Source organism: Ailuropoda melanoleuca, chromosome 4 (genome assembly GCF_002007445.2).
Source record: "Ailuropoda melanoleuca isolate Jingjing chromosome 4, ASM200744v2, whole genome shotgun sequence".
Classification (NCBI taxonomy): Eukaryota; Metazoa; Chordata; class Mammalia; order Carnivora; family Ursidae; genus Ailuropoda; species Ailuropoda melanoleuca.
The window spans coordinates 108,230,571-108,256,765 of record NC_048221.1 but is presented as its reverse complement, the minus strand read 5'-3'; the positions used below and the strand labels follow the sequence as shown (position 1 = coordinate 108,256,765).

General features: G+C 35.7%; 1 protein-coding gene and 1 pseudogene across 8 annotated transcripts in view; one reads left to right on the top strand and one right to left on the bottom strand.

The window, feature by feature from the left end:
* The window catches only part of ANAPC1 (anaphase promoting complex subunit 1), a 91,420-nt gene that overhangs the window by 16,931 nt on the left and 48,294 nt on the right, over positions 1 to 26,195 (bottom strand). For all 8 annotated transcript variants that reach the window (XM_034659532.1, XM_034659534.1, XM_034659535.1 and 5 more), the window contains 13 exons: positions 21,823 to 22,094; positions 19,269 to 19,503; positions 16,718 to 16,809; positions 15,041 to 15,175; positions 14,777 to 14,859; positions 13,808 to 13,886; positions 13,018 to 13,092; positions 9,275 to 9,351; positions 8,656 to 8,746; positions 8,510 to 8,563; positions 7,431 to 7,624; positions 3,085 to 3,171; positions 711 to 828 (listed from right to left, as the gene is read on the bottom strand). In XM_034659532.1, the coding sequence (XP_034515423.1) occupies positions 711 to 828; positions 3,085 to 3,171; positions 7,431 to 7,624; positions 8,510 to 8,563; positions 8,656 to 8,746; positions 9,275 to 9,351; positions 13,018 to 13,092; positions 13,808 to 13,886; positions 14,777 to 14,859; positions 15,041 to 15,175; positions 16,718 to 16,809; positions 19,269 to 19,503; positions 21,823 to 22,094 (1,592 nt within the window). The remainder of the gene's footprint in view (positions 1 to 710; positions 829 to 3,084; positions 3,172 to 7,430; positions 7,625 to 8,509; positions 8,564 to 8,655; positions 8,747 to 9,274; positions 9,352 to 13,017; positions 13,093 to 13,807; positions 13,887 to 14,776; positions 14,860 to 15,040; positions 15,176 to 16,717; positions 16,810 to 19,268; positions 19,504 to 21,822; positions 22,095 to 26,195) is intronic.
* On the top strand, positions 1,620 to 1,927 carry LOC109490408 (annotated as a pseudogene).

The window sequence follows — 26,195 nt, the reverse complement described above, 5'->3', positions numbered from 1 at the left end:
CGCTAACAGTACAGAAGATCTGTACTTCTGAGGCCTCTGGGTTTTTGCGCATGTTGTCTTCTGGGAACGTGCCTCTGCGCAGCTGGCAAATCTCAGCCGAAACACTGTGTCTAGCATGACGACTTCCCCAACCCTCAGCAGCTGGAGGGACAGTTCTCCTCCGCTCCCTTGCATTCTACACATACCCCCCCATTCTATTCTTACTGCACCCATGTCTGGCTATCCAATGGACAGGAGGTCCTTAAGGAATACAATGATGTAATTTTTATACCCCAGAGCCTTTGCATAGTTTTGATGCACAGAGGTACTTAATAATAATCCGAATGAAGGAAGGATACATGACTTACATTCTGTGTCTAAATCAAAGATCTCTCATCAAATACATGATCTTAAAGCACTCTGCAAACAAACCTAAGAATAGTTCTAACTCGACTCATTCTTTAGAACACTTTAGTGAACAAGGACATTTTCAAACTATAGGCTCTAGGGATAAAAGAGCAGCTGATGACTTCTAAAATACTACCCTCATAAACTACAAATGAGCCCAAACGGCCTGGCAGGATGTACAAGAACTTCAGAAGCTTCAATTTTTATAAGAGATTAATTCACTCTGTCATCTTTTAAAGAACAACATTTTTGAAATATTTTGACCTGCAAAGGTGTATGAGTGGTAACAAAATTACAAATAAATGAAAGGAGGAAAGAATTACCTTGTAGGTGACTTCTAAAAGGGCATAGCAGGGCATGTTTGTGTCCACATCCACAGGCACTAGAAGCCTTGGCTCTGCAGCCAGCACATACAGGTGCCGCAGAGCCTGGAGATGGTACCTATTCACAGAAAACACAGAAAGAAGGTAACAAATGGGTGACGACAGCGTGAGCTCTACAATCTGCTGCTGCCCACACATGGAACCACGACAGAAGGTGGGGTTGCTATCTTCCCATGACAGTCATCCTAAAGGAAGACGATGAGATTCAATTAAAAACTAATGGGAGAGATTCTCTTTAAAAAATTATAGACACATGATCCTTGACTCAAGAATTCCTTACTTGCATTTTCACAGTTAAGGCTTTATAGATGAGGTAAAAATTATCTTAACATGAAAATATTTACCGATAAATTCATCACTTATAAAATCAGTTCTCAAATAATCCTTTAATGCCCCACACAGGCACCTTTTTACTTTCCAAGGGACTATTTCTAGTTCTTTGTTTTTCTGGCTTAAGGGCTGGTAGGGAGAAGGGAAGCTCTTCTACGTATGCATCTTTACACAAATACATACACACACCTGGGACCTAGGACACTGAAAACTAATGGGGGAGATTATGATGTTTTTCTGTGTGTGTGCTTTTCTGGGTTTTCAAAAAAAATTTTTTTTAATTTTAAAATATATATTGTAGCATTTAGACAAAGAAGTTTTTACATTTTAAGATGCCATAAAAGGATAAAATGAGACTTCAAATTTTTCTTTTTAAATTTTAGTTACAGCAATAGCCTCCCTTTTCCCACCCAAACCTACCCTTTCCTATAAATTAATTAGAATTAAAAGCAAAGAGGGGCTTCTGCTGCCGAACTCTGGGTGCAAGTAAGTGGGGCCAACTGAGAAGAGACTCCTAAAATGACAAATGTGTCTGGAAGGCTGTGGTCCGAGGCCATTTTTACTGGCTATAAGCAGGGTCTCCGGAACCAGAGAGAGCACACAGGTCTTCTTAAAATTGATAGTGTTCATGCTTGAAATGAAACTGAATTCTATCTAGGCAAGAGATACGCTTATATGTACAAAGCGAAGAATGACACAGTGACTGGGAAAAAGTAACTCATGCTCCTGGAAACAGTGGCATGGTTCGTGCCAAATTCCAAAGCAACCTTCCTGCTAAAGCCTCTGGCCACAGAATCTGTGTGATGCTGTACCCCTCAAGGATTTAACCTCACCGAAAAATAAATAAATAAAGGTATAGATCTGTTGTTTAAAAAAAAAAAAAGGAATTAAAAGCAATCAAAGCCAGAAAAAAAGGATATTTATCAGTTGCACAAAGGTTCTTGGTGCTTATCACCAAATTGCTTTAAAATAGCTAAACCAAATGACTCTCCCAGCAATACTGAAGTGTGGCTCTTTGTTGTACCCTAACCACTAATTACTGACTTTAACAACTCAAAAAGTCTTCCTAAACTGACAAGCAAGAGACCACTTGTCAGAGTTGCATTAATTTAACAAGAATATGCTTGTGCTCCACCTATCATCAGAGTTTGGACGTCAGATCAGGCCGCTTTTATAAAACAGCTAACTTTCATTTATTATTGCTATTTTAAACTACATTGCACTAGAGCGTGACAGCTTAGTTACCACGGTCAGTGCTCCATCTCTTGAAGCTTCTCTTGAGAGCTGAGTTGAACACACTGGTCATCCTGGAACGTCACTGGAACTTAAGGAGCTATCTCCTCCCCCTCCTGCACATGCCGCAGGAATCAGCTATGCTGGAACCTGCCGGGGAGGCTGCAGCCCTGACGGTTCTTTGTGCTCGCAAATGCAGAGCTGTTGTACGATCACATCTTTCCTACGTGTCTGAGGTTCTAGGGCTCACTGCCACTTCTAAGCTGTCTCTGATTCTTTGCTGCATTTTGCTTTTCATGTCCCTTCTATCTCATTAATAGAAAACTTCTCACCGTTCATGTAAAAGGGGGAAAAAAGGAATTCATATAGACACTGCCACTAAATCAGACCAATTTCTCTCTTAGAATTAAACAATTATGGTATAAAATATATCGTCTTGCTTCTGTTGGTTACTATCTTTTGTTTGATTAATTTTTCCGTAAAGATAACCTTGTTTGGCCCACTTCTGGGTTTACAGCAGTTCTACCTATGAAAGAATGGTGGAAGACTGATCAATCAGTCCATCAGATGTCCAAAGTCCACTTTTGGTCTAATACTTAGAGAAACGTTTTAAAAGATTCAGTCAGGAAGATAACTAAGTTCAAGAAGAGAATAAACTAATTTGGAAATGAGTCCATGGAACCAAAGCACCATCAAATTACCCTTCAGGGACCTTACCTTATGCAAGATCACACTGAGGACAGAGACTCACCGGTTGTCAGTGCTGTGAGCCGGGAAATGCGGGTAAAGGGCGCAGAGGAGAGCAGCAATGGAAGAGTTTGACGTACTCAAAGAGTACCTGCGAAACAAATGCAGGAGGGAAGGACATTATTAATTATACTGTGCAAACTTCGAAGGCCTTCTTGAGAATCAGGAAATTGGGGTACTGTGGCAAGGTCCACTGATGAAACGCCTTGATAGATACAAGTGTGTCAACACTGTCAACGTTTCACTTTTCAGTGAGTCTTTAAGCCATCTCAAGATCATCTACTAATGAAAGCAGAACCAACATCTCACAGATGCTAACTTTCAAAACCTGAATTAACAAACATGGTTTTTTAACCGAAAATATCACAGTAATGAGGACCGTGAATGCAATCCTAGAGATAACAGATTTTGAAAAAATCACGTATGAACGATACCACTTCTCCAGTTGTATACATACCTCCTGAGATAATAATAACCCTCACTTCTAAAAATACAAGGTTTGTAACTGGGTATATCTCAAACTTTTTTCTGTTTCTGTAAAGCCTAAGCATTTCTTTAGAATGATGGACTAAATGAAAAGGTAAAAGTTATCATAAAAAGTTACAATGAATGTGTAACAACTATTCCTCCAAGTACAAATAGTTTTTTTCTTATCAATATGATAAACTTATTTTTATAAAGGCCACATACTTTTGGGGCACCTGGGTGGTTCAGTCAGTTAAGCATCTGCCTTTGGCTTCGGGTCATGACCCCAGGGTCCTGAGATTGAGCCCTGATCAGGCTCCCTGCTCAAAAGGGAGCCTGCTTCTCCGTCTCCCCCTACTCGTGCTCTCTCTCTCAATAAATAAATAAAATCTTTAAAATAAATAAAGGCCACATGCTCTTAATAAAATCTTTTGAGATGTTCCTTATATTATTTTACAGTTGCTCAAACTCCACACGGCAAACAGGCAGATTACTCTAAAGTTCTAAAGTTTTTCTCACAAATATTTTGAAAAAACATGGTACCAGACATTACATAAAACCACTGTTACAGATAATCAATATACATATATATTTTATTATATACATTCACATGCATACACACACATACATATCCCCAAGTCTTTATCTATTTTAATAATTAAGGTATTAAGTAAGAACTTAACAGTTATATATACACATATTTAATGAATTAGGAAGAAGAGACTAGGAAATTTAAGGAAATATATCTATTTTCACATGTGCATAAAACAGGCCATTGTCTCTTTACCATTTTTTTCTTTTTAAAGATTTTGTTTATTTATTTGACAGAGAGACAGCCAGCGAGAGAGGGAACACAAGCAGGGGGAGTGGGAGGAAGAAGCAGGCTCCCAGCGGAGGAGCCCGATGTGGGACTCGATCCCGGAACACCGGGATCACGCCCTGAGCCGAAGGCAGATGCTTAACGACTGCGCTACCCAGGCACCCCTATCTCTTTACCATTTTGACAAAACCAAAATCCAAAGATAAACATTATATGTTAATGTTAGAAATTTTGAGATTAAACATAGGATGTGGCTATGCAATGAGAAATCTAAATGTTGTCACAGAGTGTGCATAACCATTTAAAGACCAGGAATCATTACAAAAGCAGAGTGGGAGAAAATCTATTCAATATGAAAGCAGAGCAAGGTCACAGTGTGAAACAATGAAAAATAAGATTGAATAAGAGTATAGTGGAATTGAAATTTAAAAAAAAAAGAATGAATAAGAGAACAAGAGAGACGCAGGGGTTTGTTTTGAAAGGAAAATAAGTTTTCAAAAATCATAAAGAAGAATTTTCATAGTAAGATTTCTTTAACCATTCTTAATTCTAAATAATTACAGAAAGAACAAGTCTATAAAACCTGTTAAAAAAGAAAGCACACCTTTCTGATAATCTTTACTTTTTATACTTCCAGAAAGGTGAGCTCCAATGTTTAATTCAGTCTTATAGAAGAGAAAAAAATAAACCTATATGACTTGTAGAAATTGTATCAGTTGACCAAGGTCACACACATTAAAGCTAAATAAATGAAACAATACACCATATTCACAAATTGAAAGACTCAATATTATAACAGATTTCAATTCCTCCCAAACCAATATATAGACTCATATTCTCATCAATATTTTATCAGGTTATTCAGTGTGGAAAATCATAAACAACCAATATTCACATAAAAATTCAAGGAGCCAAGAACAGAAAAACACACTTTTGAAGAAGAAATCACAGTTTGGAAGATTAATTCTACCTGACATCAAGACTTATTATAAAAGTACAACCATTAAGGCTGTGGTATTGTGCAAATATAGAAAAATAGACCAGCTGAACAGAATGGCCCAGAAATAAATGTATACGTATGGACACTTAATTTATAACAAAAATAGTACTGCAGAACAGTGGAGAAAAGATAAACTTTTCAATAATAGTGGGGCATCAAATATCAAAAAATCATACAGAAAAATCAGGTACAGGTAGATTTTATATCCAAATGTAAATGGAAAAGCTAAAAAACTTATAGAAAATAAAGAGAGTATCTTCATTTGGGGGAGGGGGGTAAGGAAATATTTCATCAGAAGGACAAAAAAGTATAAACCATAAAAGAAAAATGTTAATAACTCTGTTCATCAAAAGACACCATTAAGAGAGTTAAAAGGTGAACCATACAGCAGGAGAAGGTAAGTACAACACGTAAGAGTGACAGGTTCAGGATCATAATGATAAACCAATACAGAATAGTCAGATGAACAGAAACAGAGTAGAAGAGAGGCCATCAGGGGCTGGGAGAAGGGGGCAACGAGGAGCTGTTGTTTAAAGGGGACAGAACTTCAGTTCTGCAAGGTGGAAAAGTTCTAGAGATTAGTGAACACGCTAACTACTACTGAACTGCACATTCAGAAATTAAAAAATAAATTTTATGTGTATATTACCACAAATAAAATTTTTAAAGAAATAACTAAGCCAATACGAAAACAGGTAGCAGGAGACTTAGACAACACAAAAGGAGATTTCCAGATAGCCACTGAAGATATAAAAGGTGCTAAATATCATTATTCAGAGAAATGGAAACTAAAACCACAACTACTACCAGATGGCAAAATTAAAAAGACTAGCAATAAAACAAGTGTTAAGAAGGATGGGGAGCAACTGGAATGGCATACAACACTCACTGATGGGTCTATCTGGAGCACCAATGGCATCATCTACAGGAGTTAAGCATACATACACACGCACAGATCCACACACATATCTAGATACAACAAAATCAAAGACATGCACAAGAATATTCATAACACCCCTAAACTAGAAACAACACACCCATCAAGAGCAGAGTAGATCAATAACTGTGGTATAATCATACAGCACAGAACAGGAAAAGACCATTGCTACACGCAACACGGATGAATCTCAGAAACAATGTTGAGCTAAAGAAGTACAGCTAACCCCTGAACAATGTGAGGGTTAGAGGTACCAACCACCCTGCACAGTAAAAAGTCTATGAATAACTTACAACTTCCCCAAAGCTTAACTAATAACCTACTATTGATTAGAAGCCTTACTGATAACATAAACAGTAGATAAACACATATTTTGTATGGTATAGGTACTATATTCTGTACTCTTACAATAAAGTAAGCTACAGAAAAGGAAGACAAAATATATTTATAGCACTGTACTGTATTTAACCAAAACAATCATGTGTAAGTGGACCTGCGCAGTTCAAACCCATGCTGGTCAAGGGCCAACTGTAAGTATAAAATAATACACAGTGTATGATTCCATTTGAATTTCAAAAACAGGCAGAGCCAGTCTAAGGTGTTAGGAGACTAAACAGTGATTATTTTGGGGTAGAAGTGAAAGTAATAGTTAACAGGAGAGGCACAGCAGGGGTAGAGACAGCTATTCTGAGTTCTATCTAGATCTACAGGGAAGTCTTGTAAGAAGATGAAGTGGTCAGGAATGACAGATGCTGGAAAGAGCAAAGAAAGGGAAAACTAAGAAACTCTCATAGGACTTGATGACTGATACTGTTCATAACCCTTGTGAGAGAGTAGTTCAGGAAGAGGGTCAAAGTCATTCAACAGTGGGGAACAAGAGGTGATACACTGAAGAACTGAGTACCGACTCCTGCAAATATACAGCGTGGATGGTAACTCTACTAAGTAAGGCATAAATTGATGGTTAAGCTTAAAAAAAGCTGTTTTAAAGTGTAACAATGCTCCTCAATATGCTAACAGCTAGTCAGGATCAAAAATTTTCAAGTATCTTCAAAACCAAAATAATTCACTCTTATAGGTCTTGTTCATGAGATCTTTTCATTAAACAAAAAACATATATTCATTTACCTTCCTCCTCCCAGAAACAGAAGTCCAAGGGCCATGTGATGGGCTAAGTGGAAACCATAGTTCATTTCACCACCCGTTTTCATGTGTAAGAAGCGACAAAGCTGCAAAACCTTTAGGTTCCCCGAGCCAGCCATTACCATGGCAAGAGACAGCAGCACCACACTGAGGCAGGTTTCTAGGTTGTAAGGACCTGTCTGGAAATGCAAAAAGAGGACTTACTACAACTGTTGCATTACATTTATTATCGAAACTAAATTGACCATCATTAGACTATAAATACTTACAACTTTAAAAAATCTGTAAAAACAAAATTTTCTCTGATTATGAAATTTAAGTTATGTAGAAAATTCAGAAAATAAAGTATCAAAAAGGAAGTAACAATTCCTTGGAATACTAACACCCAGAGAGAACTGCCATAAACATTCTGGCCTTTTCCCTAAATCTTTTCTGGTATCTACGAGTTTTTTTTCAAATGAAATTGAGATATTACTATACATGATATTTTTAACTTTTTAAATCTATTATATATAAACAATTTTTACTCATAAAAAATTCTTATAGCACAAGTTTGATAGCTCCATTGTATAACAATGTCTACATACACCATAATCAAATTTACCTAACTACTTTCAGGCTGATTTTCCAGCTTTCTCACATTATATATAATGTTGCAAAAAATCTGTGTGGTTTTATCAGGAAATAAAATCTTATGATCTCCTGTCATTAGAGCAGCAATGCCTCAAAAGGAACTGCATTTTTACTAATCACTAATTTTTTTTTTTAAAAAGCAGTTATCAATAATCAGTCCTTAGAATGGCATTGGGTACAACAATCCATGAAGGATACGGTTTTTGTTATCACAAGAATTAGAGACCTGTACATCCTTCAAGGGTCGGCATACTTTCATTTAATTAATACCCCAAAACACAAATACAAAGATAAGCCAAAACTTCAAATATCCCATTTTAAACTCAAACAAACTGTAGAGATGCTTAACAACACACAGGTAACTGAATTATCAGTGAATTTTCTTCAAGTTCAGTTTTATTCCCAAAGAGAATGATCATAAAAAGACTTACTACGGAAGCATTAGGTGCAGACAAATAAGTCATAAAATCTTTTGCAAATTTATGCTGGAAAAGCAAAAGAAAAAAATCTGAGGTTAAAAGAAGCGTATCAACACTTTGTTAAAAAAGAGCACAGAGTAAACTAAGATACTTCTTACCAAACAGTTAAAAGCTGATAAGTTTTCTGAGCCAGCAAATCGAAAACCCAGAGACAAACAGGCTCCTGCAATTATGTAGACATGTGCTTGCCTGAAAACAGATGACAAGAAATTTAATACTACCATTGTTTTGCTTTAAAAATTCATTATTACTATATTCTGGGGATAAAAATAATAAATATTCCTGTTCTTGAAACTAGTTTATATTCTTCTGGGAATGCTCAACTGTGCCTCTGCTCCATCAGCAGGTTTCTTCAGTAGAAGGACCATGCAGCCCTCATTGATGAAGTGTGCATCTTGATGCATGTTTCACACACAGTAAAGAAAATAATTTTTAAAAATAACAGCCAATTTTTTTAAATGAAAAGGATAAAAGAGGAATATGTATAAGTTAAATCTCTGATACTGTTTTTTGAGGGCAAGAGCTCTACACTTCAGAAACCTAAACAAAGAAACAAAGAAAAAATCAACTCTGTGAGCCTCGATAAATAATGGTTAGAAATATGGGGAATTCAGAATTACTGAAATCAAGGACTGTACTTCTCCCACATAGTATATTTCTATTTATTTATGCGAGATACTACGATAGTTCATTTGATTTACATATTTTCTGACTTACGACAAAGTCTCCAAATTCAAATCCTCTGAGCAAGGCAATTCAATTTCACTGAGAGAGATACTATTTTCTCTTATAATCTGTCAAAAGAGAAAGCAAGAATACCTGGACATTAATATTCAAATTACAAATATTAAATGATTTGAAAAATAACATACTGCTTTTGGGGTGCCTGGGTGGCTCAGTTGGTTAACCATCCGACTCTTGATTTCGGCTCAGGTCATGATCTCAGGGTTGTGATATCAAGACCCACGTAGGGCTCTGTGCTGTGCATGAAGCTTGCTTCAGATTCCCTCTCCCTCTGCCTCTCCCTCTGCCCCTCCCCCAGGGTCCCTTACCAAAAAAAAAAAAAAGAAAGAAAAAGAAAAAACATACTGCTTTTCATGGTCATAATTATACAAAATAAGCCATTTCATTCAAAGACATATATTTTAATCACATCAAATGCAATCCAACTTCAATCTAAGATGGACCCAACAATAACTGAATAGGACTGTATGAGTATGAAGTGGATGACTGAAGTGTATTCTGAGTCAATAACAGGGTGACAGTATTTCACACCAGTGAACTGAAATGCAAAGATGACTGTAGAACAGGGCTGGAGCAAGGATATGGGAAAAAGGTGGGGAAAGGGAAAAAAGCAACTGGAAAGAACTCTAACCAGAGACATATACTTCTTATTCATGAGGTATTTCTACCCTTATGCCTACTAGAGTAAGGTTAGTCACTAGATTAATTACCCACGCTAAACTAAACCATCAATGTGTTTATCTGTAACTACTATTTAGAAACACATCCCTTTCCTTATAGTGTAAGCAGTAAACAAAACTTTATCAAATTTAAATTTGATTTAAATTACCCAATTAAATGATTTAATTAACTTCAAACTAAATTTTAAAAATTATTCTTGTAATCTTTTAGAAGACTCTTTAGGAGAGTAACATTTCAGGATGCAGTCTATAATAAACCAATAAATATTCTAAACTCACTTATGATACAATCTTATGTACTGAATATCACCAAATTAAAAAACTTGAAATACCTTTTCTCTTTGATAATCTCAATAAGGTAAGCAATTATGCTGGCTGTGTAATATAGGCTGATAACTATTTCCATCTTTCTTCCTCTCCAGACTTTATTTTTAATTTTGAATGTTATTTACTCAGAAATTGAGTGGCATTCTGAAAAACTGATATAATTCCAAAGTGAGTAATTTATATATACATAGATAACCTAATTATAACACTTATATAAAGTGTTTATTATAACATCATAGAGGAATGGAATAGTTCTATTTTGACAGCAGGCATTTATAAGCTCCTTTTGTCTTCAAAACTGGAGCTTAAGGCCTAGGTTCAGCAGGGCCCACACTAGCTCTGTGACCACGAGCAATTTTCTTGACTGCTCTGTGTCTCGTCTGTAAAATGAGCACGATAAGTGCCTACCTTCTAGGCTCTTGTGAGAATTAGAAGAGTCAACTGACTCAAAGCTCTTAAAATTAATGCCTGCTACACAGTAAGTCTTAAGTGTTGGCTGCTATCATCACCATTATCATTAATTTGTGCACTACTATAACACTATACTTGATCATAAACCATTAAAAAGCATCAAGTACTAGGGTTGAGGGCAACTCTCTTGGGTCCCCTCCCTCCTCGGGAGCTTTATACTATCACTTTGCTGTTGCTTAATAAACCTTGCTTTGCTGCCCACCAAAAAAAAGAAAAAAAAGAACTTGGGTTGTAAATAATTGGGGGAGGAGAGGGAGAACCCCTCCTCAATCTGGTCCTTGTCATCTTTCCTATGGTCTCCTACAGTTTAAAAAAAACTCAGAAATGTAAGGAGTAATCAAAGGGAGAAATATAATCCTTTAAGGGCAAGGTGAGGTATAAAAGAAATGAACAAGAAAATACCACCAAACTCCTCTGTCTTGTACAGGGTACAATGCAAAACTCTTCAGATCTGAAGTCCTAATAGCTAGTTTCAGTTTTACCCCACCTCTTAATAGCTGAGCGACTCTGGACCACTCCACCTTTTTTCAATTAAGAGCACATTGTAACAGTGTAACAGCAGCTCTTGCTACTAAGCACTAGTTGCTAGGAAGGAAAGATGGAAAAGACACAGCAGCTGACTTTCAGGAGTTCACAGTCTTATGGATGCACGGACATACTGATAATAAACAAAATAGCACATTTTTCCCACCATTCACTGAGGGCAATACTAGAACAAGTCACAGTACAGCACTGCCTAAAAGCAAAACAAGGTTGTATAGTAAAGCTTGTAATGAAGGAAAAAGTGCTATGAAGACCTTAGTTGTTATTTTAGATGTGCCTTAAGTCCAAACAAACAAAAAAGCAGTTTACAAAGTGAACTTTTAATACCTCTTTTGACACTAGGTTGTACCCTACAAGGGGCCCGGCTACAGAATCAATTAAATGAGTGAAAACTAGAAGAGAAGTAAGAGAGTAATAAGAAGTATCAATGAACAGAGAACTGTGAACTTGTTATATGTATTTGGGGATCCCTGATTTAAACAAGGCCAAATTTTAAAATATTCAATCTGAAGTAAAAGAATTGCAGAAAGATAACTATATTAAAAGTCCAAGGACCACATTTCCACAAAAGCTAAAAACTACTCTGGCATGGATTTTCACTTTCTGTTCTGGAATACAGTTATTTGTGTACATGTTTATTAACTTCGTAAACTAAACTTAGTAAATTTACTATAGTTTCTTGAGGACAGTCCACATGTCGGATGCATGTTAAATATAGCCTAGAATTCAGCATTTACAGAGGTCATTTACAGATCAACAAATATGTACTGAATGAAGGAATGGGGGGAAAAAGTGTAATTTTATCCTACAATATAGATTTTAAAGGGCCCTTTCAGAAAGAACTGACATCTCTGACATCCAAATGTGCTAAGAGTTAAAATTTTGGTGACAAATGGCCGAGTCAATTAAAACAACTCTTCCTCACCTGTTTCACATTAATGGTTAACAAACTGGAAAAATCAAATAAAAATAAATCCAGGACTTCAGGTAATGGATGAATAAACTATCAGACTGACTCTCCTGCAGATAACAAGTATAAATTCTGGGCAAAATATAAAAATCAACTATCATGGCAGGAGTCAGCAAACTTTTCCTTAAAGGGCCAAAGAGTAAACATTTCTGGGTTTTAGACTATATAGTTTCTAAAGCAACTCCTGATTTCTGCTGTTATAACACAAAACCACCTTACAATAAAGTAAATGAATGACATGGCCATGTTCTGATAAAACTTTATTTATAAAAACAGGTGCACATGGTTCCCCAATCCCTAACCTAAAGGCACTAGAGATCAAAAAAAAGCAAGCTGGTTCTAGAGAGGTGACACCTGAAAGACAGGAAAACCACTGGGTAAGTTTCTTTTCACGGCTTCTGGCCTGAGGGCAGGTCCTAGTCTGTGCCATAAAGGACAGCTTACTTAGGATAAAAATGTCAAAAACAATTTTTTAGGGTACTTTGGTATATTTAATTTTTAATACTACAATTTCTCGGGATCTGGGGCCGAAAGGGAAGACTGTGGTCTGTGGTCGGCACATAATCTTAAACTCAAAGTTCCCATGTTTTCAAGAGATACTATAATTAACAGTATCACCTTTATTTAAAATATATATATATATTTTACAGGGTTTTGTAAAATCCCACAAAAAAACCATAGTTTATGCTATTAAAGATATAACAATGTTTACTATATATACTCACTTGAGGAACGTTGCTATCAACCCACTTGGAATTTGGTAATATATCATCCCACAGAATCAGGCATCGAGCAAGTGTCTTAAAAATGTAACAGAGATAAAATCAATCAGAGCACGCAAAGTTCATAGATTTTACAACAATGATCATATTAAATAATGTAAAAATCAGTTCCCAACTGATAGCAACTCTGAAAAATACAGTACATATTATCAACCTAAGCTAAACTCATTAAAATAAATTGAAGATTTAGATTTTAACACACAAAAAAACCCCTAAAATTGAGTAAACTGCTACCAAAGTTTAAAGGACTTTTAAAAACTTGCTTCATGAAAGAAAAATCACAAAGAAAAGAATCTTAGCACGGTCTATATAACTTAAAAGCTTTCATATGCTAAAAACATACAAGTTTAAACATTAAGGGGAAAAATGTAGGCAATTATGTCAAGTAGTTACTGTCATTAATTATACCCTTAATAGTAATGCTACATACATCCTTAATAATGAAAGAATGTAAAATAAAGCCGCCCTGGGCCACTTACTGCTTGTTGAATAATGTAATGTAAGAAAGCTGAAATGTCAACTCCTAGTATTATATAGCAACATGGTTACGTTTCCTGGCATTCCTACAAAATTACATTCGGGAAATTTCAAAAGAATACTACCAATTACATCTAGATGATGGATTAAGAGTAAAAGTCTCCCTCGTAGAAACATTTATATTCACAAGCTAAACTTGAAAAACACAAACAGACTCCTCATGTTAGCAGAAATAAAAAATGACAAAGTACCATACCCTAAGCAAGAGAAATTCCGGTTTCACAAAGTCCAGCAAATACATGGTGTCAGGAGCACGAAGCCAATCTGCAATAGATCTGTTGGTGGAGGGTATTAGTAGCCATTACTACTCAACTAGAGAACAAAATAATCAGGAATCCCAAGACAGGTTTCAAAACACTTTTCCCCACTCCATCCACTACCCTATTTGCTTTTCATAGTACTTTATACCCTCTAATACAGTATTTGTCATGTATGAATGGCTGTCCCACGACATGTGCTTTATAGGAACAGATATTTTTAGTTTTGTTTTGTTCACTGAAATATCTCCATTACCAAGAAAGCATTAACATATATATTCATCAAAATAGATGAATAAATACCTATTTTTAACTATTTTGTTAATTTTGCATATATTCATTTTTCACAAAACCGAAAAAAAATCTTGAATCTTAGAATATTTTTTAGCTTAGAAGACTTAAAATTTAAAACTGGTTTAATGTCTCCTATCCAACTTACTCTTGTATGTAAAATGTAAAAGAATGAATGCCAGAAGTCTACTTTCAAGTATCCAGCACTCATTATTGGGAGTTGGGAAGGAAGATGGTGTGATTATTAGGAAAGTTCTTGAACTAAGCAGAAATCGTTTTTATAAATGGTAACCAAGAATAGAATAATGCTAAGTGATTCTGGCTTAACCAGTCCTCAAATAACATGCACAATTAATGAAAAGGAATTTGGGCATTTTTTGATTGCCAGTGACATCAACTATAAAATAAAAATTGGCAATTTATATTGTCAAATATTAAAACAGCAAAATACACCGTTTCTAGATAAAATCTGTATAACTTGTAGTACTGGAGAGAATCAAAATCAGGCTAATCCAGTACAAGGAAAATAAACATATTAAAATAATTTAGTTTTACTACTGAAGTCAGAAAGGAAGTCACACTATCATGGCAAAGAGTGAAGTGGGGGGATGTGATACCTGTTATTGGTTTTTAAGTAGATCATCGCCAAAGCTAGAGTGGCACCTGGACAAGTTACATCCACATTTATGGTATCTCCTTCCTATCAAAAAAAAAAAAAAAGTTTATTTATGTAAAAGAGTTCTGAATTATTATAAGTTCTTCTGAATACTAGCCTATGCTTAAAATTAACAGATTTACAAATGTTGGTTAAGAAAATAACTATTTTCAAATTAACGTCTTAGCTTCCAGAATTTTGTTCTGTTGCTTTATTTTGGACTTACTTTGATTTGATAACTTGGAGATTTATGCTTCTCCCTGTGCATTCCTGCTTGAAAGCGCCTATGACCTCCAACCATGTACTGATAAAGCTGCTCAGGCACATTGAGATCAGACATACCTATCAAATTACTGCCGTGCTGGAAAATGAAACAACAAACATATGAAAGGAAATCTTATGGAGTAAGATTCATAACACATACCCATGACAAATACAAGAATGAACTAACTTCAGACAAGATATGTTGGGTTTTTTAAATTAAAATAACTATTATCCATAACTTAATATTCAAACAAGCTCTTAATTATTCACATTAAGAATTACAATACTTAGGAGTGCCTGGGTGGCTCAATAGGTTGAGCATCTGACTCTTGATTTTGGCTCAGGTCATGATCTCTGGGTTGTGAGATCAAGTCCCATGTTGGGCTCTGTGCTCAGCAGGGAGTCTTTTGGAGATTCTCTCTCTCTTCTACCTCTGTCCCTCCCCCTGAGCGTGCTAGCACACACGTTTTCTCTCCCTCTAAAATAAGAACTAAATAAATCTTAAAAAAAAAAAAAGAATTACACTACTTATATGTTCAAGTTAATACTTTCATTTCACAAAACTAAAGCTTCAAAATACAGTTAATTATATTAACAATAAAAGAAAATATTAGGTATGTAAATGAAACTTGACCTATGAACATCTGAGTCCTTTCACTATTGTACCTATGAACTACGTCAGCAACAATAACTATAATAATAAACTTACTGAACACTTACTCTGTTTCAGGTACTATTCTGTGTGTTTAAAACACGGACTAACTTACTTAATATGACAATTCTACCAAACAGCTACTATTTTACACATGAGGAAAGTGAGGCACACACAAAGCCCAAGGTTACAAAGCTAGTAACTGGCAGGGTTGGATATAAACAATCCATGGAGTTGCTTAACCACTAGACAATACTGTAGTTAAAGGACATGACTCACTGGTCAGAACCAAATCAAGGTCCCAATTCCTAGTATGCTGCTTTTCCACTATACCATCTGCTTCTTTAGTTCATGTGTCAAATGTGAAGAATCAAAAACCTAACAGACAGTGACCCTTCTTTATACAATTTGGTTTCAGTATAACACTGTACTGGTGGTTCTTAAGGAACCTACATTCCAGGTGACACAGTCATTTGATTATTTCTGATAATTCTACACTATGTCTCATGGATGTGGTTCAAGATGGAACAAAATGATATCGCATTCTGTCACAAAGCAAATACTACAGCGACAACATTCTGAGATCCCAGTGAATATCAGGAGACCAAAAGATGGTCACAGTTTATCTCTAGCAACTACTGTAGACACTTATAGCTCCCCACCATATACAATTTTCTTTTTTCTGTCTGAAGGGGTTATCACTTCATCTTAAGTCTTAAATTCTTTGAGACAGTTCATTCCTTAGGTTCATTCATGAACATTTACATCTAAGCCAGGGGGATAAAAACCTTACAGCCCCACTCTTCACTACAAATTCTCTTCATTTTCAAATGCAGCACTTTGAAAAATATCCAGAAAGAAAAAAACGCTGAGAATCAGGTTAAGTCACAGTAAGGCAGAGTGATATTCAGAGTTAGGTGTCAAGATCATTTGTTTCAACATGCAGATGTCATAACTGAGGCATCTAAAGGCACAAGGAAAGCTTACCCCCAAACAAACCATGCCCAGGGCCAAGCCAGCAGCTAAAGAGTAAGACTCCCTGTCAGTGCAGTATTCCATTTCAGGACCAGGAGGCCGTCCTGTAAAATAGAAAATAACACAGTTCAAGCTGGCCTCCTGGCCTCTTAAAATTCTATCATAAGTTTTATAATTAGCTTTCTAGTAAGCTGCATAAGAACCATTGATTCAATAAAACCCCACTTAGAAAGACATGACATTATCACAAATGGTATCCACAACTGCTGGTTTACTACAAAATAAAGCCCAAAATCGTTCTTTTAATGTACCAATTTGAAAGCAGTGACTTTTATACACTATGAAACCTTGGATTTTATTAAGAAAAAAAATTTTTATCAAGAAGTAGAAACATTTTTTAAAGGAAGGGCACTCAAAAATGTTTTAATATTTAGGGGCGCCTGGGTGGCACAGCGGTTAAGCGTCTGCCTTCAGCTCAGGGCGTGATCCCGGCGTTCTGGGATCGAGCCCCACATCAGGCTCTTCTGCTATGAGCCTGCTTCTTCCTCTCCCACTCCCCCTGCTTGTGTTCCCTCTCTCGCTGGCTGTCTCTATCTCTGTCAAATAAATAAATAAAATCTTTTTAAAAAAATGTTTTAATATTTAATCTCTTGCATTTTGTTTTTGTTTTAGTATTTCCAATCCACTGTTCAAATACTAATAATGGACAGGTAGGACTCTCAGTTTTTAAGCTAAATATTATGTTTTCAGACACTTAACTCATATATTTTTTTTAAAGATTTTATTTATTTATTTGACAGAGATAAAGACAGCCAGCGAGAGAGGGAACACAAGCAGGGGGAGTGGGAGAGGAAGAAGCAGGCTCATAGCGGAGGAGCCTGATGTGGGGCTCCGATCCCATAACGCCGGGATTACGCCCTGAGCCGAAGGCAGACGCTTAACCGCTGTGCCACCCAGGCGCCCCTAACTCATACTTTTAAAAAGCACCCCCTGATTCTAATTCTACCCTTCAGGGCAGCAAAATGTATTATACATGAAGACCCCTCTGTCCAAAACAAATTTCACACTCCTGGGATTTTACCCACAGGGAAAATGTAATTAAAAAAAAAAATTAGAAGTAACCAATATTACACAAAAGTAATGTTTATATATAATAGCAAAGAATTAGAAACAAACCAAATAAGTCCTGAAAATTAGAAAACACATGATTTTCAGAACACCAATTCGATATTACACAATGTGAAATTAATTTTTAAAAACATTTACAACAATGATATATGGAAAGTGCAATATAAAAATAGTATATACATTCTGACTGTAATTATGTAAAAGAGCATATTGCATACGAATCTAGAAGAAATCCTCCATATACAACACGAAAGAGGTGTGCTATGATTCACCTTGCAGATGAACAAGCTTTAAAAGCCAATCTTGAGTATCTTCTGAATAAATGTTTCTCAGACCAACTTATGCTATTACATATTTTGGTAACAGAAAAATTTCAGTTTTGTGAATAATTTATTTCATCACTGTAGTAGATTAAATTGTTGGTGTCAATTTTTCACTGCCCTATAGTGCTAGTATATATACATTCATACTCTTGACAGAGCCTTATGGTGGACTTGAACACGTGACTAACTTTGGCCTGGGATCTTAGCTGGCAGTATGTAAGCAAAGGCCTGAAATGTGCTTCCATTATTTGGTTCTCCCTCTTGACCTTATGTTATCACCATAAAACACAAGCACACCCTCTAGCCTGGGCCCCAGAATAAGTCATCTGGAGCAAAAGCCAGAGCAGCACATCCACAGATCTATGGCCTGAAGCGGAGATGCCGGGCCAATTTTGTGGTTATTTGTTAGGTAGCATTACTGTGGCAACGGCTAACTAACAGAACCATTCTGGAGAAAAATAAACCTTCAACAATATATCCTGAAATATACGTAGAAAAGATCCTGAATAGGATAGAACAAGACATGGAACTATGTATCTAAATTAGTGAACATATCAATAATGCCAATAGCATTTCCATTTGTCAGAAAAAGATAATACATAAGACACAAAAGGTTTAGACTCAATTAAAAACAGAGAAAATGCATTTCATTACCAACATACCTACCAGCACATAAAGGAAGAAAAGCAAGAGTCAATCGCTTCCATTCTCTTGAAAGTACTATTGTCTAACAGAATGAACACTGTTTCTAGGGACCAAAGTAATCAAATTTGCATTTCAAGTGCAGATCACTGCTAGATATTGCCTAGTAAAGACAAAGCAGGATAAACAGCACTCTCACTTGTGATTAAGACCACAGGTTATCTCATTAAATAGGATCTCTGGAGCTCAACAACAGGCTGGCCAAATAAACACGCAGATTAATAACCTGCACACTAATATCAGCCTTGGAAAATATTACTTACGCTATTTTTTTTAATTAGCATCAGAACATTCTAACAAAACTACTATTTTTCCTTAATTTTTATAATTTTACTATCATTTTTACTTTGGTTCCTCTGGAGAGGGCAATGTATGCTTATGAAGAAGACACAGCACTCTTAATGCCATACCTATTTCAGCCAACAGGACTTCCGCAGTATGCCTGTGAGCTGTCCCTTGATATACAAGGCCAATGCCAACCACTGCAGCCACTTGGACATTGTGAGGAACATCAAGCTCTGTGGACGTTGGGGGTAAGAGGGCAGGAATGTGAATGCTAAGAAGCCGAGTAATTGACATATCCATGGTGCCTAGTTTAGCAGCAGAAACACCAAGGAGCAGTCCAATGCTTGTCATTTCATGACCCTAAGGTAGAAAGTAAAATGAAATGTAAGTCAACACCAAAACAAATATGCAGTCTTAAATAAAGTACTGCCTGCCAGGACTTTCAGTAAGTGCTTTTATTGACAGGCACAGTGAGAAGCACCAAGAATACAACAGCAAACAAAACAGACAGAGCTCTTACTCTCACGATGCTAGCGCCCTAATGGGGGAAAAAGTGTTGAAGTAAAAATATACAAATAAATTTATTATTAAAAAGCAGTATACTGCAGAAGTACAAAGTAATATGAAGTAGTATTTTTTCTAAAAGCCTAATTTCGATTAGGAGGAGCTGAAGAATTATTAGGAATCTCTAAAGAAGTAAAACTTACAATAGGACCTGAAGGATCAATACAAACTAACCAGGAAAAGTGGTAGAAAGGGAGGCACTCAGCTTTAGAAAGTAAGAGAAAATGAGGTCAAGTGAGAGTACAACAAGTAAATGGTTCTTTTTTTTTTTTTTTTTAAGATTTTATTTATTTATTTGACAGAGATAGAGACAGCCAGCGAGAGGGAACACAAGCAGGGGGAGTGGGAAGAGGAAGAAGCAGGCTCATAGCAGAGGAGCCTGATGTGGGGCTCGATCCCATAACGCCGGGATCACACCCTGAGCAGAAGGCAGACGCCTAACCACTGTGCCACCCAGGTTCTGATGTGATCCAGAAGTAAACCTTCACAGTAATGGTCAAGTGACCACAGAGTGCCAAGACAGTTCAATGGGAACCAAATAGTCTTTTCAGAAAATGGTGCTGTGTTAATTGTAGACCACATGCAAAAGAATAAAGCTAGACTGCTTCCTTGTATCATTCACAAAAATTAACTCTTAGTGGACAATAAAACTAAACATAAGAGCTAAAATTATAAAACTCCTGGAAGAAAACATAGGTGTAAATGGGTTAGGACCATGGGTTAGGCAATGGGATATGACACCAAAGCACAGCAATTAGAGAAAAAAATAGACGAACTGGACTTCATTAAAATTAAAAACTTTTGTGCTTCAAAGATACCATCAGAAAGTGAAAGACAACCCAAAGAATGGGAGAAATTTTTGCAAATCATTTATCTGTTAATGGACTTAGTATCTAGAATACATAAAGAATACAATTCAGTAAGATAACCCAATTTTAAAATAAACAAAGGATATGAATACACATTTCTCCAAAGAAGACTTACAAATGGCCTATAAGCACATGAAAGATGCTCAACATCATTATCCATACGGGAAATGCAAACCAAAACAATGATATATTACTTTATACCTACTAGGATGACTATAATTAAAAAGACAAATGTTGGCAAGAATGTGGAGAAACTAGAATTCTTATGTATTGCTGGTGGGATTATAAAAAGGTTACAGCCACTCTAGAAACAGTTTGGTAGTTCCTCAGAAATTTAAACAAAGAGTTACCATATGACCCAGCAATTCTACTCCTAGGAATATACCCAAGAGAAATGAGAACATACGTCCACACAAAAACATGTACACATGTTGATAACATTATTTGTAACAGTTAAAAAGTAGAAATAACCCAACTATCCACCAAATGATGAATGGATAAACACAACCTCTCCACACAATGGAATATCTATTCAGCAATAAAAAGGCATGAAGTGCTGCTACATGATACAACATGAACAAACCGTGAAAACATTGTAAGAGAAAGAAGCCAGCCATAAAAGGCCACCTACTGTAGGATTCCATTTATATGAAAGGCCCAGAATCAACAAATCCAGAGACAGAAAGTAGACCTGTGGTAGCCAGGGGCTAGAGGGAAAGGGAATCGAGGGTGACCACTGCTGCTACTGTTATGAGGGTCCTTTATGGACTGATGAAAATGTTCTAAAAGCAACAGCAAGAATGGATGCACAACTCTTTGTGAACATACTAAAAACCACTGCATTGTATAGTTTAAGTGGGTGAATTTTTACAGCATATAAGTGGAAGAATTTATGCCAAGAGAAAGAGTTTGGTTTGCCAAACTCTGAAGTGAAAGAATTTGGTTTGCCAAGGAGCTAAAATGGCCAGTCCCTATGGCTGGAGTGTGGAGAGCAAGAGGATGAGTGGTACAAAGTAAGGTTGGACAAGTGAATGGGATCACATAGGCTCCCAGAATGTGTATCAAGAGCAATGAAAGATCTTTAAACAGTTTTGACCAGGAAAATGATATATGCTAATTTACACTCTGCCTGCTATGGGAAGAATGGATTGAGAGGTACAAGAATGAAGAAGGAAGAGCAAATAGAACAATCAGGAGCTACTGCAGTGGCCTGGATGAGGCACACTGCAGAAGCTGGGAGTCTCACCTTGGTCAAGTAGTCATGGATATTGAGAGTGGCCAGCTTGGTAAGGTGCCCATTCAGACCCAGGGCCATGAGAAAGCCAGCATATTCATTGGCTAACTCGGCATGCTTGGGCTTATTGTAAACAATCCAAGCTGAGTCGATCTGGGAGGCAGGGGCTATCTTCAGGCCAGCAGCCACACCATTGTGGAAGCTGGCCCAGCTTGTCATGTTGGGAGGCACATCGATGTTCCCACTGTTAAGGTCTACTGTTGTGTTCCGAGGAGGGGCCCGTCCTAATCAGGTAAACGAATTTAAAATTGAGAGAATAATTCATAAACCAAAAATTGCTCAATTTAGATTTTTGAGAACACGAATTACCTTTTCTACATTCAAAACCCTTAACCCCATAATACCTGGAATGACATTAGGTTATTATGAGTACTTAAACTTTAACATGTACGTCAAATTTGATGCAAGGTGGAAAAACCCTCTTTAAAGTAATTCATCATCTGAAACTGGACCACTTTCTTACACCATATACAAAAATAAACTCCAAATGAATTAAAGACCTACATGTGAGAACTGAAACCAAAAAACTCCTAGAAGAGAACACAGGCAGTAATTTCGTCAACGTAGGCCAAAGCAGCATTTTTCTAGATATGTCTCCTTAAGCAAGGGAAACAAGCAAAAATAAACTATTGGGACTACATCAAAATAAAATGCTTTTGCACAACAAAGGAAACCATCAACAAAACAAAAAGGAAACCTACTGAATGGGAGAAAACATGTGAAAATCATATATCCGATAAGGAGTTAATATCCAAAATATATAAAGAACTTATACAACTCAACATCAAAAAAAAAAAAATCTAATTAAAAATGGGCAGAGGACCTGAACAAACATTTTTCCAAAGACCTACAGATGGCTAACAGATATGAGAAGATGCTCAACATTGCTAACCATCAGGGAAATGTAAATCAAAACCACAATGAAATATCACACCTGTCAGAATGGCTAGAATCAAAAACAAAAGAATTAACTAATGTTAGTGACGGTGTGGAAAAAAAAAAGGAACCCTCACACACTACTGGTGAGAATGTAAGTTGGTACAGCCACTGTAGAAAACAGTATTTTGAGGCTCCTCAAAAACTTAAAAACAGAAATACCATTTGATCCAATAATTCCACTACTGGGTATTTACCCCCCCCAAAACAAAAGCATTAATTTGAAAAGATACATTCACTCTAAGCTTATTATAGCATTATTTACAATAGCCACGATTCAAAAGCAGCCCAAACATCCATCAACAGATGAATGAATAAAGAAGACGTAGAGTACACACACAGACAGACACACGCACACACACAGAGGAATATTACTCAGCCATTAAAAGTGATGTGATCCTGCTTTTGCAACATTGGATGAAGCTAGAGGGTATTATGCTAAGTGAAATAACTCAGACGGAGAAAGAAAAATACCATATGATCTCACTTATATGTGGAATCTAAAAAACAAAAGAAATAACAGAGTAGAATCAAGCCTATAAATACGAGAATAAACTGATGATCACTGGAGAGGAGGACAGTAGGGTGATGGGCAAAATGAGTGAAGGACAGTAGGAGATACAGGCTTCCAGTTATGGAACAAACAAGCCATGGAAATAAAAGATACAGCATTGGGACTACAGTCGATGGTATTATAAAAACATTGCATGGTGACAGATGGTAGCTACACTTGTGGTGGGCATAACATACAGTTACTAAATCACAATGCTGTATAGCTGAAAATAATCTACCATTGTATGTCAACTATACTCAAATAAAAAGATAACTCCATTATCCTTTTTGCTAAAATACATGCGGCTATGATAACTAATACCAATTTAAATTTATACAGATCTGATTAGGATACCCACTACTTCAAAATCTGTCAAACAGAAGTAAGCTAATTAAAAAATAAAACGAAGACTAACATCACAAACTATACGAATAATAAATTTCAACCTGTGATTGATGACACTGATGTTAATTTCAAATATGTCATCCTATATTTTTCCCTGAACATTAAAGAAAATATATCGTAAAAAGAGACAAGGACTTTTATAAATTTGCTCTCTTACTATATATGTTTGTCTCTCTATATAAGTATCTAATTATAGGCCATTGTTAAAAATGCCGAATTACATTCAGATAGTACTATAAAAAGCAGCATTTTATAGACCTGAGTTACCCAGTGAACCATAAAGAGTATTTGCTTAATTAAATTTTATGGTCAACTTATGTAAGAGCACTGTAAATGAAATGTTCATGAAGCTACGCTCTCTCTGAATTCCTTTCCTTGAGTTCTCTTGGTTCTCTTTTGGATCTCCACTGTGTACAGTCAAATCCTGAATTCTTTTTATATCTTTAATGTTCTGTACTAATTAGGTCAGGTCATGGATGAATATTTAAAATAAGTATTCTAAATACTGCATAAAATTATATAGCTCACTACAAGTTTGAAAATATGGTTTTAAAGGAATTCTGAAGTTATGTAAAATAAATTTCAGATAGATGCACAATGTCTTAATTGGAGTGTGTATACTCATACATACACACAAAGTAAAATACATTTGTTTTTGCCATTTGCTTTGTGTACCTAAGAGCTAACTCAATACTGGTGTATGACAGTGCCACACTGGGTGACAAGTTCATGAGGTATACTTTTACCTTCTCAAAAGGCAGAGAGATTAAAAATGAAAAAACAAATGAACTTTCTAAAACAATTCATCATATGCATAAGACAGAGTATTTACACACAAGAGAAAATGACAGGCAAAGGGTAAAGCAAATTTTTTTCAGTAAGAATAACAACATACAAAAGTATTTATACCAGTGTGAGTTAAGGAGTTACTTTAAGAAAGTAACAGTGTGAGTTAAGAAGCTATTTTAAGAAAGTATCTTTTCCTAAATTAATTATTAAAATAAGATAATAATTTGGGGGGGGCTTACCAGAATGGCTAAAAGAATAAAAGTTTGGACTAATGTCAAAAACACATTCTGAATATGCAAATTTAACTGAATGTATTCAGAAAAAAAAAAGATGATTCATGTATTTATTTTTTTAACACCCACCCAAGCATCACTGCCCAGATTTAATACATTTTAACATTTGCCAGTTTACATGAGAGTCTTTTCTTTTTAACTCAAATTCTTTATATGAAAACTTCAAACGTTGGAAGACTAACAGAATGAACACCTATATACCCCGCACTCCAGGAAGATTTATAATTATTCAGATTTTGCCATACTGCTCCAACACTAAGAGAAAGAACAATTCAAATATTGAAGGTAACTCTGCTTGCTATGTCTCTAAGTAAGATCAGGGCTCCAGAATAGGTATAATATTGGAGATGAAAAAGTGCTCTTCATTCAGCTGATCTCATCTTCCATATGTTACTCAAAGTAAAAGCTCTCCACGTATCTGAATGGGACCCGGATTTTTTTTAAATATGCACCTTAAAACACTGTAGAATTATATTGGTATATATTATTATACATTTATCATACTGTGTGTATGATAAATACATTTCGTACAGGTCTCATAAAACCACACATACTATACTTCAGGAATTTTCAATGATAATTTCAAATGTATACAACTGTCACCTTTAGAACATATTCAAACCACTATCAGGTGAACATGTACTATAAAACCCACTGTAATCAAAAATATTAGGAAACGAACACACAAATATCTTGTGGAAATTAAAATTCACAAAACCAATCTGAAAGGTAATTCGACAATACGTTACATCAAAGCCTTGCTGTCCTGGGAGTTCTACTTCTAAAGCAATCAACATAAATAAATGACTATACCCTGACAGCATGTTTATAATAGCAAAAAAATGATAATTTCCAACAAAATCAGGTTGTTTACATAAACTATATTCTATCAATAAAATACTCTGGAGCAAATAAAAATGAAGTTGTTGATTAAAAATGTCTGTATACAATACTCACCTACCTACATATGTGCATAATATAATTGTATACCTATGTATGCTAGATATGGAAGGATGCTCACTCTACAGTAAATATGAAAACAATTCCTAAAACACAGTTATGTTTTCTGAGAATTAAAAATATATAAAATTATTAACCAGAAAAACAAAATTGGGAACCATATATACCGAAATGTTAACACTCTAGCAAGTGGGACTACTATACTACATGTGAGGATTTTTTATTTTTGCTTAGTATATTTTTGTGTTTTTGTACAAGGATCATATATTCATAGTAAGATAACACACATTAAGATACAATGTTTTTACATATTATACTTTAAGATTATTTAAAGTTCAGTAACCTCACCATCATCAATAGTATCTTCCTAAACTTTCCCAAGTACCTTT